The following is a 17446-nucleotide window of genomic DNA, read 5'->3' as shown; positions in this document are numbered from 1 at the left end:
CCCCTATTATAAGACACCTCCTAAGGACAGCCCCCGTCTTTTGGGGGTAAAATTAATATAAGACAGGATCTTATAATAGGGGAAACACAGTGTGTAGTAATGTGGGGGGAGACTTTGGGGCAAAGGGAGGTTATAGGGGCCATTATGTTGTTGTACATTTGGGGTAGTATGGGGGCCATTGTACTGTGTAGAATGGTTATAGTGCTTTGCCTTTCTTCCTACTTCTGCTGTTATTTCACACTGCTTCCAGTGATGTGGGGCCCACAGCCGCAGACCAGATGTGTGTCATATGATGCGCTTCTGGAGCCATGACGCGTGCGTCCCACGTCACCGGAAGTAGTACTGTACATAAGCAACGCCGTGCTTTGCGCCACCGCCACATAGAGTACTCCAGGAGCATTCGCATCCTGTGCTCCTCTCACTGACCACCAATGAAAGAGGTGCCCCTTCCTGAAGTGTGGCGGGGGCCGGGTAAATGGCCTCAGGGGCCGCATGTGGCCCGCGGGCCATAGTTTGGAGACCCCTGATTTAAAGTTTACAGAAGGATGTGCATAGGTTATATGCAAATACTACACCATTTTACATAGTAGACTTGAGCATTCATGGATTTTGGTATCCTTGAGGAACCCTGGAACAAACCCCCAGGAATACTGAGGAACAACTGCACATATTTACAAACAAACAAAATTTTTGGTTTCTTTACTTTCCCTCCATTTTTAACTCTTGAGATTGTATATTTTTAGTAGAAACTGGTGGAAAGATCTGAGAATGTCAACATTGGACTTAAATGCCTTCTTTGACAAATATATGTGACATTTCTTGGGACACTTTTAGTTAACAACTTAGGAAAAAATGGCTTGTGAACTATATCTTCTCCTCTCTTCCACCCAAGAGTCATAGGGTTTTGGAATATTCTTGTTTTCTACAACTCAGAAGAAAATCTCCCCATGGTTTCCTTGTTTTTAATGTTGAAGGACACCTAAATTTTGAATTGCGCTGGCAGCTTTGAATATATGCTGCCCAACCTGGTAAATTTTATTGAGCTGCTAGTGCCCCTCTGTGGCAAGTGACTACAATTACAGCTCAGTTTTTTTGTTTTTCGTGGGGGTTTTTTGCCAGCAAGAAGCATTTGAAAGATTTCTTCGGATGTACAAATAGTGGCTTTGGAAGCTGCAGAGGCCAGGCATGGTGGCATTCACCTGTAATCCCAGCTACTCAGGAGGTTGAGGCAGGAGGATCATTTGAGCCCAGGAGTTCTGGAACAGCCTGGACAATATAGTGAGATCCCAATTTCTATTAAAAAAAAAAAAAAGCCGGGGGCGGTGGCTCAAGCCTGTAATCCCAGCACTTTGGGAGGCCGAGGTGGGTGGATCACGAGGTCGAGAGATCGAGACCATCCTGGTCAACATGGTGAAACCCCGTCTCTACTAAAAATACAAAAAATCAGCTGGACATGGTGGCACTTGCCTGTAATCCCAGCTACTCAGGAGGTTGAGGCAGGAGAATTGCCTGAGCCCAGGAGGCGGAGGTTGCGGTGAGCCAAGATCGCGCCATTGCACTCCAGCCTGGGTAACGAGAGCAAAACTCCGTCTCAAAAAAAAAAAAAAAATGCTGCAAAGAACCTAGGGGAATGAAACTAGAACTGAGCTACACTGGGGAGGGTAGATACCTAAGCAGGGACTGGATTCTGTTTGAAAGGACAAAGGGGTGTGCATGCTGGGTAGATATTAAACACGATCACTACACACATTGTAATTGTTTCTGTGTTGCCTCCCACACTAGAATATGAACTCCATGACGGTAAAGACATCTTGCCTGGCACTCAACAACAAGAGTTGTTAAATGATTAAGCAATAAATAAACTGGATTAATTCATAGAAATTACATATTAATTGACAGCTGTTATTCTATTACCTTTATTAGCGGCTTAATATGGAAAATGCTTTATTTTATTTTATTTTTTTTTTGTTTTTTGTTTTTTTTTTTTGAGATGGAGTCTCGTTCTGTCACACAGGCTGGAGTGCAGTGGTTCGTTCTTGGTTCACTGCAACCTCAACCTCCCAGTTCAAGCGATTTCTCCTGCCTCCACTTCCCAAGTAGCTGGGATTACAGGCACGCACCACCAAGCCTGGCTATTTTTGTATTTTTAGTAGAGCCGAGGTTTTATCATATTGGCCAGGCTGGTCTCGAACTCCTGACCTCATGTGATCCACCTGCCTTGGCCTCCCAAAGAGCTGGGATTACAGGTGTGAGCCTCCGCACCCAGCCGCTTTCAGTAAATTTTATTTAACAATGCTCCACATACCCAGGAGTATTTCTCAGACCTCATTTTCAATACACAGGATTTTATAGGCTTGGCTCTATTAATTCCTTTGTTTCTATTAACACATATTAATTGAGCACTACATTCCAGGAACTAGAGATACAAAAATGTGACAGACAGAGTTCTAGCCTATATCAGACAAAATCCCTGCTTTATTGGCAAACCCCAAATCTCAGCTCCCTCCACTCTGAGAGCTGCAGGCATCATGTTTTGTTTTGTTTTCATTCAGCTTCCTTTACCTCTTTTGTTGTACTCCTGTTTTTCTATACTTTAGCTCCTAATACTCTAAATCTATTCTTTTTTCAAATGATGCATATTACAGTGTATTAACCCAAATTTCTTGTACTTGTAGAAACGTGCTATGAAAACAGTGCATCTATAAGTACTAGAATTTCTCTAAGTAATTATAAAAGTGGTTTTGAATTCCCCTTTTGTCTCTGAGGAAAAATCTAATTAGAATAAGAATGCATTCTCTATAACACTTGCTAAAAGGAACCAATGTTCAATGGAGGATTCAAAATGCCTTGGGGATACAAGATAATTCCACATGGAGAAATGAAGCTGAGAAAATACTTAAATGACTATGTGAAAGACATGCATAGATAGTGTGGCAAAGTTGGAACTAGTTTCTTTGAGCTTTTGAGTTTCTTATTCTTTTACTACTTGTTCAGCCCTACTCCCTGTTTGCCTCCGTAACTTAATATAACCAGAGGATTTATAATTATCATGGGCTGTAAAAATACACACACTTCATCAGGCTAACGTAGGGTTTCTTGACCTTGGCACCATTGGCATTTTGGGTTGGGGCACTGTCCTGTGCATTGTCAAATGCGTAACTGCATCTTTAGCCTCATCCCACTAAATGTCAATAGGCAAAATATCACCAGACATTACCAAATGTTCCCTGAGGAGCAAAATTACCCCTGGTTAAGAACTAGTAGACTAAATCAACCATCTTTAGTAAAGTTTCTGAGCAAGTTTATTTCAACTCCTATCACTCAGTTGAAACTTCAAATCAAAATTTCCAATCGCTCTCTTAGAGCGAAACCAGTAAATATATAAGACACATAAAGACCATCCATATTTAACTTGACCTCTCCAAACCATGTCATGATTCCCTTTTTCTTAAAATGTTCTCTCTTCTTGACATTAACTTCTAGTTTTCCTCCGATTTCTTTGTGGATCCCCTTGCAGCTCCTGTTCCTCTACCCATCTCTTAAAATTCACTGTTCTCAAGTGCTCTGTCCTAGGCCCTCCGACCCTCTCACTTTATACATTCTCCCTGGGTGAGCTCCTCTACCCCTGAGGAAGCTGTTTCTGTGCATTGATGATGTCCTTGTTGTTTTCTCAAGCCCAGATCTCTCTCCTAAGTTGTTGGTCCATATAGCCAATTGCCTAAAAGATATTTATACTTGAGAGTACCCCAGGCACTTCAAAATCAAAATGTACAAAACCAAAAAAGTACAATCAAGAAATGCTTTTTTCTTTCCTCCTGTGTTTTCTATTCCAGTGAAAATCATCACCATTTACCGGCTGCCTAAACCAAAACTGCAGGATTCATCTTTTATTCCTCCCTACCTCTTTTTCACTTTTCATAACCATTGTTCCTCAAGTCTTATTAACTCTACCTTCCAAGTTAGTGCTTAGACTTTACCATGAATAAGAATCACAAGGAGGGCTTGTAAAAGAAAAAGTTCTTGGATTCAGTTCCAGAAATTCTGATTTAATGGGGGTGGAGGGGATGGCAGAACTGTATTTCTAACAAGCTTCTAGCTGCTGCTGTTGCTCTGAAGACCATGTTTTATGTCACACTGTCCTAAAAGACTTCTCATTGTTCCTACAATAAAGCCCAAGCATGACTTTCAAGGTTCTATAGAATCTTATTTACCTCCTTACATTCATCTTATCACCACTCCTCTGACTTGCAATCTGTATTCCAGACTCACTTACTTTTAGTTCTCTCATCTCATCCTTGGTACTTGTCTGCCCTGAAATTTGAAAACCTATCACTTTGCTTGTCTGATTCCTCCTCCTCCTTCAATGTTAAGATCATTTTTTCAATTCTAATGGTCTAGAAATTCAGGTATGTGAGTTTTTTTAAAGAAAAAGATTTTACTTTTATAAAAATTAAACTTATTGTTTGGTTACTATTCTACTGGGTAATATAAACCAAATCTCAATGTGAGTAATCTTAATAAATTCCATCTCTTCCATATTTTGCCTGGGTTTTATCTACATTTGAGGTAACCTATGAAGTTTCAAGATACTAGGTAGCGGGATCTTAGTTATCATCATCCAAATATGCTGACATCCACCTTCTATCCACAGTCTTATATTCACTTGGCCTTGCTGCATCCTTTCTGTCCCACCAGCGAAGTCCATTAACATAGGGTGACCAACCATCCTAGTTTGTCTAGGAATGAGGGTTTTCCCAGGATGCAGGAAATTCAATGTTTAAATCAGGAAAGTATTGTTCAGCATGTAAGAAACATTTGAAGACTCTCTGTAGTGCTGGCATTGAGGAATTTGTGTAAGCCTATTTCAGGCTTTCTCTCTAGATATTCCATGAAGCCCTCTCTACTCTATGCCTCCTGGTCCATATTAGACACAAATGAGCTTCACAAAGCTTGTTACCTTCTTGGACTTCATTGAGAAATATGTTTCCTTTGGTCTTGGATTCCTCAAAACTACTTGAGATACTATCATTATGAATCTATTGGGCTGCAAATAATAGACAACCCTGCTATAGTAAATTATTATATAAGTCAGGTGTTTGTTCTCTCCAATAGAAAATCTAGAGACAGGCAATGCAGGGTTAAGAAGCCAACCCAAGACTATCTTTCTGCTCTACTGTGCTTAGCATGTGATTTTTATTTCATAGTTGCAATGCAACTGCCATAATTCCAAGGTTATGAATGAAAGTTTTCTTTTTCTAAATTTCTATGGTAGAGAAAGGTAAGGCAGAAGAGTTTGGAATGTTTGAGCAACATACAGTACCTTCCACAAGAACATTAGCGATGTCTAACTGTATTGCTTTTCCTATAATTCTCTTTTACTAATACTTATCAGTCAAGTGATGACTCTGATGGCTTATGTTTTATGGTTTTTTTTTTTTTTGTTGTTAAAAAAAAAAGGTTGTTTGGGCTTTGGAAAGTCAAAATCCAAAAACTAACAGCTAATATCCTATCAGAATTTCTCCCTCTCTTTTTATTTAGAGACAGGTAATTATAGCTCACTGTAACCTCAAACTCCTGGGCTCAAGCAGTCCTCCTGCCCCAGCCTCCTGAATCATTGGGAATACAGGCTTGAGCCACCATGCCTAGCCACAATCTCCCTTGATACATAGGATGCCTCATGGTACACAGATATATTAGGGGCAAATACCCACAGGTTAAAATCTCAAAATATTGTCCCACTACAATTCATGCAACAAAGTTCTTTTTTAAAAATTTGTAGGGATAAGTTCTTACTATGTTGCTCAGGCTTGTCTCAAACTCTTGGACTGAAGCAATCCTCCTGCCTCAGCCTCCCAAAGTGCTATGACTACATGATTACATGTGTAAGCCACCATGCCTGCCCAACAACAAATGTTTACTGAGTGACCATTGTATGCTGGACATAATGCTAGGCCCTGAAGACTCAACAGCATACCAGATATCAAAGCATCTAATAGTGCTCATAAACATGCAAACAAATAAATATTAGGTGTATGATAAAAAGTATGAAGAAACTAGATCACTTTAGAAAGTATGCTCAGGGAAGATGGCTGATCACTAGCAGCTCGGGACTGTAGCTCCCAGTGAAAGTGCAGAGAACGAGAGGACGCCACACTTTCATTTGAATTATTGATGCTCACTCACCAGGAGATTTCCAGCAGAGGAGCCCCACGGGTCACCAGCGCGACTCTTGTGGCCGACGAGGTGGTTTTGCCGGTGCCTCAGAGTGGCGGTTCTTGGTGCAGAGTCAGAAAAGCACCATCAATCTTAACGCCATTGTTTTAGCCAGCACAGTAGGTTGCTCAGATTCTGGCGCTGCGAATCAACAAGTTGGATGTCCACTCAGAAACCCAATTCAGTCCCCTCTTCTAGGGATCCTTCATAGGTAGGTATTGAGTTTAAGTCTTCAAAGCTGAGCTCTAAAACAGGCGTCCCCAAACTACGGCCCGCGGGCTGCATGCAGCCCCCTGAGGCCATTTATCCGCCGTGCCGCCACACTTCAGGAAGGGGCACCTCTTTCATTGGTGGTCAGTGAGAGGAGCACAGTATGTGGTGGCCCTCCAACGGTCTGAGGGACAATGAACTGGCCCGCTGTGTAAAAAGTTTGGGGACACCTGCTCTAGAGTCTATGATCTGATATCTTTGGGGGCCATTATCAGCCTATCACAATTTACATCTATATTTACCCACCTTGTGCTCAAAAGTATGCCAACCTACTTATTGTAACCCATGAAAACTTGCACTACCACCTTAAATCTCAATGTAAGCTAAATGTGAAAATTTATTTTAACTTCAAAAATTATTTTGGTTGAGTGTGGTGGCTTACACCTGTAATCTCAGCACTTTGGGAAGCTAAGGCTGGAGAACTGCTTGAGCCCAGGAGTTCAAGACCAGCCTGGGCAACATAGTGAAATACCGTCTCTACAAAAAAAAAAAAAAAAAAAAAAAAAAAAGTTTAAAATTAATCAGGTGTGGTGGCACACTACCTGTAGTCCCAGATGCTCAGGAGGCTGAGGCAGGAGGATTGCTGGAGCCCAGGTGGTTGAGGTTACAGTGAGCTGTGATTGTGGCACTGCACTTCAGTCTGGACAACACAGCAAGATCCTGTCTCAAAAGAAATTATTTTACAACAAAATTTTTAAAATTGCTTTGATTTAGTGGTAAAAGCAAAATAATGCATTTAGGTTCTAAGATGACCAAGCTGTTAAATGATCCAAAGCACATCATCTGAAAAGTGGTTGAAAGGCTTGGCTGTGTTGAAAAGAAGTTCTTTCCTAGTTCTGGAAGTGTCTATAAATGTGCAACAGCCCTAAGAGGCAGGGAATGTGGAGGGGAGAGGTAGAAAATATATCTTTAGATACAATCATGAGGATATTTTATAAAAGGTAAAAGTGTCTTTAATGGTTGGTTCTAAACAAATCTAAAATCTTTCTCCAATTCACTTTTCAAATTATAGCCGGAGTGGTCAAATCTCATTATGTCAGTCCTCTTATTAAAATCTTTCATTTGCTTAAAGATCCTTTCAGTATTGATCCCCAGCTTCCTCGTGATCTCTTCTGAGTTCTTTTTCTCCCTAAATTCTAATCACATTTACAGTTGCTCAACTTCAGATGTTCCTTTCTATCTGAAGCTAATGACATGCTGTTCTCTCTGCTTGCAAAGCTCTCCTGTCCTTCCTGCCTAGGTTACTCTTACCCAAAGATAACTTTATCCAGGGAAAGCTTCTCTAGCATGCTAAATCAGTTGGATTCCCATGTATGTTTGCAAGTTACTATGAACTGTTTCATCAAAATGAAAGGATTTATTGTATAATTGACTATGTCTGTCTCCCCTGATAAAATGTAAGCTCTGTGAAGACAGAGACATTTTATCTTGTTCAGCACAGTGCCTGGCATATGGTGGGCACATTTAAATATCTCTTGAATGAACGAACCAACTATCTTTTTTTTTAACCTGGTCTGAAGTGTGGAAGAAGTCTGATTTAAAAATATATATATTTACTTGACACCAGGTTTCTAGTTACAAATTTTCAGAAACATTAGTATGGTTTCTTGGAGGAATATGGTTTCTTGGAGGCAGGCCAGGCGTGGTGGATCACACCTGTAATAGCAACACTTTAGGAGGCCAAAGCAGGTGGATCTCTTAAGGTCAGGAGTTCAAGACCAGCCCGGCCAACATGGTGAAACCTCGTCTCCACTAAAAGTACAAAAATTAGTGGGGCGTGGTGGCGGGTCCCTGTAATCCCAGCTACTCAGGAGGCTAAGGCAGGAGGATCGCTTGAACCGGAAGGCGGAGGTTGCAGTGAGCCGAGATCACACTACTGCACTCAAGCCTGGGCGACAGAGCAAGACTCCTTCTCGAAAATAAAAATAAAAACAACAACAAAAAAAATGGGGATGCAGATGAGAAAAAAACAAGCAATCATCAAACAAGCCGCTTCAAGGTGGACTCACTGTGGAACGTCAGAGGCTTCATGAAAGAGAAAAATTGAAGAACACTTGGGGTTAGGAATTCAAAGGTGGGCAGGCCTTATACAGACCTTGCCCGCAACAAACCTACAGTCTAATGAGAGTAGATAAACACTTAGCAAAGTATTAATAATTTCCATGGAGCGTGTAAACCCTGGTAAAGGAGTATATTGGTGTTACGAAATACCTAATTTTGTGGGGTGGGGAAATGGAAGGAGCAGAGAAGGATTGGGTGGTCAGAGAAGCGGTTTAAGCTGAGACTTGAAAAATGAGTAGTCGGAGAACTGGGAGAAGCTATGATTTGGGATCCCACAGAACGAGAGATTCAAGGGCACCTGGGCAGACTTGGTTTACAGCGGCCCCTGGCGTGAGAGGTCATCAGCCTTGTGAACATCCCCTCGGCAACAACGGCAGAGCTGAGCTTGCCTCAAATTCCTGGTTCCTCATTCCCGCAGGCTCCCACCAACCGCGGAGTAGAGGTGGCCCGCCGGCGGCGGGGCTCGCGGGCGCCCGACTCCCACCCAGCTCCCCCCAGAGAGGCCCCCGAGGCCCCGCCCACGCCCTGGCACCTTCGTCTGGGCCGAGGCCCCGCCTACGCCCTGGCCCGTTCTTCTGTGCAGAGTCGCAGGGGCCGCCCGGGCCGCGGCGCTCACGTGACCCGAGGCGTGACGTAGGAGGCAGGAGACGCCATTAGAGGGAGGCCGAGAGGCGTCGTTCTTCGCCTTTCCTTCGGTGCCTGACGTGGTGGACTGGGCCCTTCATTCTCGGACTTTCTCCCGGCCCCGCCGGGCCTCGTCCGAGGAGGCAGCGGGGACAGCGCCCGGGTCGGCGGGACCGGGCCGGCAGGGGCTGAGCCGGCAGTGGTTGCGAAGACGCTGCCGCGGCTGCGGGGAGGGCGGCGCGACGCTCGGGCTCGGGCGGCCGGGAAGCGACGGGATGGCTGCGGCCAGCGGCGGCGGGGCGGCGGCGGCGGCGGGCCGAGCCTACTCGTTCAAGGTGGTGCTGCTGGGGGAAGGCTGCGTGGGGAAGACGTCGCTGGTGCTGCGCTACTGCGAGAACAAGTTTAACGACAAGCACATCACCACTCTGCAGGTGCGGACCCCGTGGAGCGGGAGGGGGCGCCTCGGGGCCCCTAACCCTCCGGGGCTGCGGGAACTTTGCCGCCCGGACTCCTGCATCTAGGCAGGCATGTCTCAGGCCTGCCATCTCCGCCTTCGGGTTACCGTTCAGAATTCGCCCCGGGGACTCTCCAGGTCGGGGCATTCTGTAGACGTGAGGACAGGCTGTTGGGAGGGAAGTGGAAGGGCCCAAAAAAGTCCCCAGTGTCCCCCGTAGTGACTGCGCACGTTGTGGTCCCCATCCCTGGGCTAGTTTTTGCCTTTTGCTGCACTTCCGCCTGGGCCCTAGGTGTCTTTAGCGTTGCAGTCTCCAAATGTTAGCTCCTTTTCTTTCTTTCGGAATTAGGAACTTAACTGCGGATCTGGTTTTGCGAACTAGGTGATTTGTAACTTCAGCGCTTACTGATGACTAAGTGTTTATGCAAGTTCCATTTTGTCCTGAGTAACAGGAATGGCAAAAGAGCCATCTCTGGAGGTTTTTTGAAATGACCGCTTGCCCAGGCGTGTTACGCAGTTTCATTGCTGCCTGCGTGGGTCTGACTTGTGGGTCAGTCATATTCTGCGAGGTCGATTGACCCACGTTGAAACACCGTGTGAATACTGGCCATCAATTGTTCCCCAAATTAAAAGCCGTTGCTGTTAACTGGTTTCCTTTACCTGGAATAGAAGGCCGGCTTTCTTCTGCATGTACATTGGAAAAGTGTTAAAATGTGATCATTTACTGAGAGTAAAGCCAGGCCTTTAAGGGAGTTGTACTCACCCCACTCTCCCAAAAAAGTCAGTTTTCATGTATTAGAAGAAATTTATCCTACTAATTTGACCTATCAATTTGGTCAAAGGCAGTAAAATCTAGTAGACTTTTGAGCCTGATTGTCCAGGTTCATATCTCACCTCCATCCGTTTAGCTAACTGTGTGATACTGGATAAGTTACTTAACCTGTCTGTGCCTAGGTTTCTCCTGTTAAAATGCCCATAATAGTACTGTCTAGCTCATAGGATTGTTAGGATAAATATACAGAATATTTTATCCTGGTCCAGTGGAAACTATCTTTGATTACTGTCCCAGTTTGCACAATAGGTCTTAATTAGTAAATGTGTAGTATGTGAGAACATCGGTACTACTTAATAGAATGCATAATCTCCTAATTGTTGTGACATTGGATGTTTGATGCTATTATTAAACTACTGAGTCTAGAATTTACAAGACGCTCTGGCTCTGATTCCATGTTCTATTTTTACTCCTCTGTTTTTACTCCTATGTAAAGCATATCTGAAAAAGTGTCAGAAAATTGCATTTTAAAACAATCCTTGTACCAGAGCACTAACGAAGTTTTAATAGTGGATTGTTACCGTTCAGTGTAATTAGTGAGAGCCTTGTATTTTAGATCAAAAAAATTCACTGGACAAATACATAGGATCGTTTGGAAGTTTAGAGATTTACTTAGGTAAAGTAGTAAAACTATGTAACATTTAATAAGTTCTTACTGTGCTGATTCTTTTGCTTGCTTTCTGTCAGTTAATTCTTACACCCTGTGAAGTGGATAGTTTAGTGGATAGCCCCATTTTACGGGTGAGGAAACAGGTTTAGTTGAGTAATTTGCTGGCAGTAGTATTACCACAAGTCAATAGTGCAGAAGTATCCAAGCTCAAATTTGAACCCCTGTCTGACTTCAGATTTTGAGCAATTAAATCACACTACCTCTGGATGTTGGTAAACAACCTACCTAGTGTTTTCCTTTATGCAAAGATGTAAGATAAAAGAAAATTATTGTAATTGAGGTCTTAATGTTTTTTTCAAAAGACGATTTGAGTCTTGTCCTGTCATCCAGGCTAAAGTGCAGTGATCTCCACTCACTGCAGTCTCCACCTCCTGGATTCAACTGATTCTCTTGCATCAGCCTCCCAAGTAACTGGGATTACAGGTGTGCACCACCAGGCCTGGCTAATTTTTTGTGTTTTTTGTAGAGATGGGGTTTCACCATGTTGGCCAGGCAGGTCTCGAACTCCTGACTTCTAGTGGTTTGCCCGCCTTGGCCTCCCAAAGTGCTGAAATTATAGGCTTGGGCCACTGTGCCTGGCCATACCCCTTCAACTTAAAAATTATACTTCCGTTATAAATTTCTCAAACATTCTTGAAGCTAAAAACACAGTAAAGATTTTTAACTATATGAAAAGCCACTGCACTCTTACACAGGGGAGGATGAAGTTATAGAAGATATCCAGTATTAATATCTGAATTATAGAATTTAGGATTTTGTTGTACACCAATTTATATAAACAGCAATGTGTCTAATCTCTTTCAGAGATATCACTTCACCTCATCTTAACAGTTTTTCAGAGGAGTTTGATTTATATGATTTGTAAGACACAACTTTGTATCCTTTTAATTTGTGAATGGAAAAGAAGTCATGTCAGAATAGGAGAGGAAGAGTTTACCTTCTTTCTTGTCAACAGACTACCTGTCTCTCTAAACTACTTTGTATTTTATAAAGAGTATTCTCATTCATTTCAAAGAATTGCAGGACTGACAGGAATTTAAGATAGTTTATGTATGGTTCACTATTTGGGGTTTTTAATAGTTGAGTCAAGTGATTGTCCATTTTTTTTTAACATCTTGGAAGTGAAATGAACTGGTATTATGGAAAGTGGAAAGGTCACTATGTCCTAAGGTGGCCCATTTCTTTTTTTTTTTTTTTTTTTTTGAGACGAAGTCTCACTGTCACCCAGGCTGGAGTGCAGTGGCGTGATCTTAGCTCACTTCAACCTCTGCCTCCTGGATTCAAGTGATTCAAGCTGCCTCAGCTTCCTGAGTAGCTGGGTACATGCCACCATGCCTGGCTAATTTTTGTATGTTTAGTAGAGTTGAGGTTTTGCCATGTTGGCCAGCCTGGTCTTGAACTCCTGATCTCAGGTGATCCACCCACCTCGGCCTCCCAAAATGCTGGGATTACAGGTGTGAGCCACCGCGCCTTGTCCCATTTCACTTTTAGATAGGTCTAACTTCTAATAAATTTTTCTGTGTATAAAGCCAAAATCTGTTTCCCTGTAGTTTCCAGTCCTAATTCTGCCCTCTGAATCTTGATGTCTCATATGACATCCCTTCTGATAGTTGAAGATAGCTGTCTTGTCTTCTCTTGGGTAAACAGCTCTAGTTCCCTTAACTGGCTCTCCAGTGGCAGTGATATCATTTTAAATCCTTTCACTTTTTTTTTTGGAGGCACAGTCTTCTCTGTTTCTCAGGCTGAAGTGCAGTGGCACTGTCATAGCTCCCTGCAACTTCAAACTCCTGGGCTCAAGTAATCCTTCCACCTCAGCCTCCAAGTAGCTGGGACCACAGGTGTGTGCCACCATGCCTGGCTAATTTTTTGTAATTTTTAGTAAAATTGAGGTTTTGCTATGGTGCCCAGGCTGGTCTAGAACTTCTGAGCTCAAGCAATCTTCCTGCCTTGGCCTCTTGAAATGCTGGAATTACAGGTGTGAGCTACTGTGCCTGGCTCCTTCACTATTTTGATAGCTCTTCTAGATACTATTTAATCATTGCCCTTATTAAAGAATGATGCCTTCAGCTGTAGAAATAATTCCAGGTGTGGTGGTTTGAACTGAACAGAGAAGTGCAGGCTATTACCTCTCCTGTTGAGAGTTCTTTTCCAACACTGAAGTAGAAAAGTAGAAAAGATTCTGTGAGCTTTCAGGGAAGCTCTCACTTTGATAAATATTGAATTTGCTGTCAACTGAAACATCTTAGTCTTATAAAGCTTCAAAGAAAGGGTCATTATTTGTATCTCTCAAATTCTCTTTTCTTTGGTATGGTAGTTAAGCGTTTTCTTTAGTTTCTAATGTACTTGACCCATTAAAGTTGGCTTTGGTAGATTTGCTCCAGTAGTTAAGCCTGTTAATGTCCTTTTGAATTTTGATTCTGTATTTCATGAAACACTGGGCTCCTGTGGGCCAGGCTCTGGCTTGGGTCCTGGACATGAAAAATATAAGGTGTGGAATCTACTCTCTGGATTAGCTACTTTTTAACTTTGTCATCTGAAGGTTTGGTAACAGTGCCTTTAATGTTCTCAACAGGTCATTAATAAAGACTGAAAGAAAGCAGGGAGAGAGAAGGCCAAGTACAAAGCTCTGCAGCAAGTCTTCCTGTAGTCCAGTGATGCATGACCAGAAGTGCAATTTTCTGTAGACATATAGAATCTTAGAGGGGGGCTTTTTTGGGCCATGCATGGGCCACAGGCTATCCCCTCCTCCTTCCCTTGAGTGAGAAACAGTTATTAATGGAGTACTGTACATGTTAATGATAATGGAAGACTGACCACTATGAACTACTTGTGGACACAAATCCCTTAATACAGTGTAAACAGTTACTCCAGCACTGAAGTTCTCCTTTTTGCCCAGGCCACATCTGTCTTGCCCACAAGGTTATTGTGAGATGTTTTGTCAGATTCTTGCAGAAGACAAGATATGCTGTGTTTCTGCCATACTCAGAACTATTAAGAGGCCATATAATGTGGTGAAAAGAGAAAGGACTTTGAAGTTAGTCTGGGGTTTGAATTCTGACTCCCACTTCATAGCCATCATGATCCTGCCAGAATATTCTAATGCCTGTAAGAGAGCTCCTTTACTATAAAATGGGAGTGCCTTACTCATAGGACTTTATGTGAATTACACAGACAGTCATCATAGGTAAAGCTCCTAGCACAGACCCTGGCACATATTTGTTTAATAAATGTTTGCTGTTAAATGAACAGATGGTGCTGGACTTACGTTTTTCTTTCATGGTAATTCAGTAAAAAAGTAATGGGATTTTCACATGAATTATTTTGAGAGCTCATGCTGTTTCTGAAGGGTCATTGCATTTTAAAATTGCTTATAGATTAGACAAATGTTTTTAAAATCCATTCTAGTGTTTTCGCTGAGATTGACATTTCTGGAATTCACTTTTTTTTTTTTTTTTAATTGTGACATTTGCCATACTTTGGTGTTTTATTATGGCTTTTTCCAGAGCTGCTCCAAGGTTACTGATGGTTATAGAGTAATTCTGTAGGTAAGCTCTCTGAACTTGTATGTAATCCCCAAGTTCCCTTGTGTGATTTCCTCACTGATTTGAGGCTTCGATAAACTTGGCAGAAGTAGGAAAGACAACTGGAGTCAGGGAGTTGCTACTGTTTCTCTGGAATTCTGAAGGCAACACTATTGAATCTATGCAGTTAAATTCAAGAAACATTTATTTTATATTTGATATATGTCAAACATTGTATCAACTGGGGAATATAAAGATGAGCAAGGCACTTTATCAGTTACCTTTCTTGATTTTATTCTTAAAGGATTGTGCCATTTTGGTTGTAACCACTTCCTCAATGTGGTATGTCCTCTTTATATCTGTGCTTCTGGGTTAGGTAACCCTTTTTTTCCCTTATTGAAGGTGCTTATTGAAGATTATACATTCTAATTTAAGTGCCTTATATCACTTTTGACTAATTTCCTCTGTAAAAAGTAACATTGTTTATAATCAGGACCAACAGTTCTCTTTCTTTTTAGAGCCCCACCTATAGAATTCTGCCTGCCTTCTGAAGTCTAGGATAGGTGACTGGGTGATTATGATTAGCAAAGTAGTACTGTAAGATTGGCTGGGCAGGTTTGGGAAATGAGGAAACTAAGACTTCGATTGGCTGGATGTGGTGGCTCACGCCTATACCCATGCTTTGTTGGATGAGGTGGAAGGATCGCTTGAGGTCACAAGTTCAAGACCAGCATGGAAGCCAGGTGCAGTGGCTCACGCCTGTAATCTCAGCACTTTGGGAGGCCGAGAGGGGTGGATCACGAGGTCAAGAGATCGAGACCATCCTGGTCAACATGGTGAAACCCTGTCTCTACTAAAAATACAAAAAAAATTAGCTGGGCATGGTGGCGCGTGCCTGTAATCCCAGCTACTCGGGAGGCTAAGGCAGGAGAACTGCCTGAACCCGGGAGGCGGAGGTTGCAGTGAGCCAAGATCACGCCATTGCACTCCAGCCTGGGTAACAAGAGCGAAACTCCATCTCAAAAAAAAAAAAAAAAAAAAACAACAACAACAACAACAAAAAACCAGCATGGGTAACATAGCAAGATTCCATCTCTAGTTAAAAAAAAAAAAGAAAAAAATTAGCTGGGCATGGTGGTGTACACTCATATTCCTAGGTACTCAGGAGACTGAGGCTGGTGGATCACTTGAGCATTAGAGGTTGACGCTGCAGTGAGCTATGATTGTGCCACCGCACTCCAGCTAGGTGACAGACCCTGTCTCCTAAAAAAAATAGAAAAACCTTGAATTAAATTTCCAAGGTTCCACAAATAGAAATGGTGTGCCAGGCTGGGCATAGTGGCTCACACCTGTAATCCCAGCACTTTGAGAGGTATAGGCAGGAGGGTATCTTGAGCAGAGGAGTTTAAGACCAACCTGGGCAACATAGTGAGACCTTGTCTTTAAAAAATAAAAATAAAAGGGCCAGGCATGGTGGCTCACACCTGTAATCCAAGCACTTTGGGAGGCCGAGGTGGGTGGATCACCTGAGGTCGGGAGTTCAAGACCAGCCTGGTCACGGTAAAATCCCGTCTCTACAAAAATATAAAAATTAACTGGGCATGATAGCGGTACCTGTAATCCCAGCTACTCGGGAGGTTAAGGGAGGAGAATCACTTGAACCCAGGAGGCAGAGGTTGCAGTGAACCAGTGTGCCATTGCACTCCAGCCTGGGTGAGGCTGTGTCTCAAAAAGATAAAATAATAAAAAATAAACATTTTAAAAATAGAAATGGTGTACCGTATTTTTCTTAAGTCTAGTCTACTACTTTTTAAAAGTAAATTTATTTTTGTTTTGAGACACTCAGCTTTTACTTATTTATTTTTTAAACACACTTTAACCTGAGCGACACTTGGCATTCAGGTTCTAGAAGTGTTTTTACACTTTGTGTCATAGTCTTAGTCTAGGAATCTTGGTTTCTTTGTACAAAGAATATTTTGAATATTTGAAATGTTTTCTAAGTATCCTGAAAGCCACATCACTGTTGATTTAGGCAATTTATTGTAATATCTTTATAATCAATAAAATGATTTATTTTTGAAGTTCTTTTAAAAAATCTTTTCCCCATTCTATATATGTGTATGTATATATTTTGAGACAGTCTTACTCTTGTCACCCAGGCTGGAGTGCAATGTTGCAATCTTGGCTTACTGCAACCTCTGTCTTCTGGGTTCAAGTGATTCTCTTGCTTGAATATTTGAAATGTTTTCTAAGTATCCTGAAAGCCACATCACTGTTGATTTAGGCAATTTATTGTAATATCTTTATAATCAATAAAATGATTTATTTTTGAAGTTCTTTTAAAAAATCTTTTCCCCATTCTATATATGTGTATGTATATATTTTGAGACAGTCTTACTCTTGTCACCCAGGCTGGAGTGCAATGTTGCAATCTTGGCTTACTGCAACCTCTGTCTTCTGGGTTCAAGTGATTCTCTTGCTTCAGCCTCCTGAGTAGCTGGGATTACAGGTGCCCGCCACCATGCCTGGCTAATTTTTTTTTTGTATTTTTAGTAGATATGGAGTTTCATCATATTGGCCAGTCTGGTCTCAAACTCTTAAGCTGTTGTGAGCCACCATGCCTGGCCTAGCTTAGTTTTCTGATAGCTAATTTTTATTGTGTTGCTAGAGGGGGCTGATTTTATAAATTAACCTGCCTGAATGCTGTCATGTCTTAAATCTGGAAGTGGTAATGCTTTATTCATTTATTTTTTATTTTATTTTAAAAATTGACAAATAATTGTACATTATTCTTTAAATAC

At 42.1% G+C, this 17446-nt stretch overlaps 1 protein-coding gene across 1 annotated transcript in view; it reads left to right on the top strand.

The window, feature by feature from the left end:
- The first annotated feature begins 9165 nt into the window (after window positions 1-9165).
- Window positions 9166-17446, top strand: part of RAB21 (RAB21, member RAS oncogene family) — a 32129-nt gene continuing 23848 nt past the window's right edge. The window contains exon 1 of the mRNA XM_010338497.3: window positions 9166-9599. Within this exon, the coding sequence (XP_010336799.3) occupies window positions 9444-9599 (156 nt within the window). The 5' untranslated portion in view covers window positions 9166-9443. The remainder of the gene's footprint in view (window positions 9600-17446) is intronic.

Source organism: Saimiri boliviensis, chromosome 7 (genome assembly GCF_048565385.1).
Source record: "Saimiri boliviensis isolate mSaiBol1 chromosome 7, mSaiBol1.pri, whole genome shotgun sequence".
Lineage (NCBI taxonomy): Eukaryota > Metazoa > Chordata > Mammalia > Primates > Cebidae > Saimiri > Saimiri boliviensis.
This window is presented reverse-complemented; position numbering and strand designations above follow the sequence as displayed.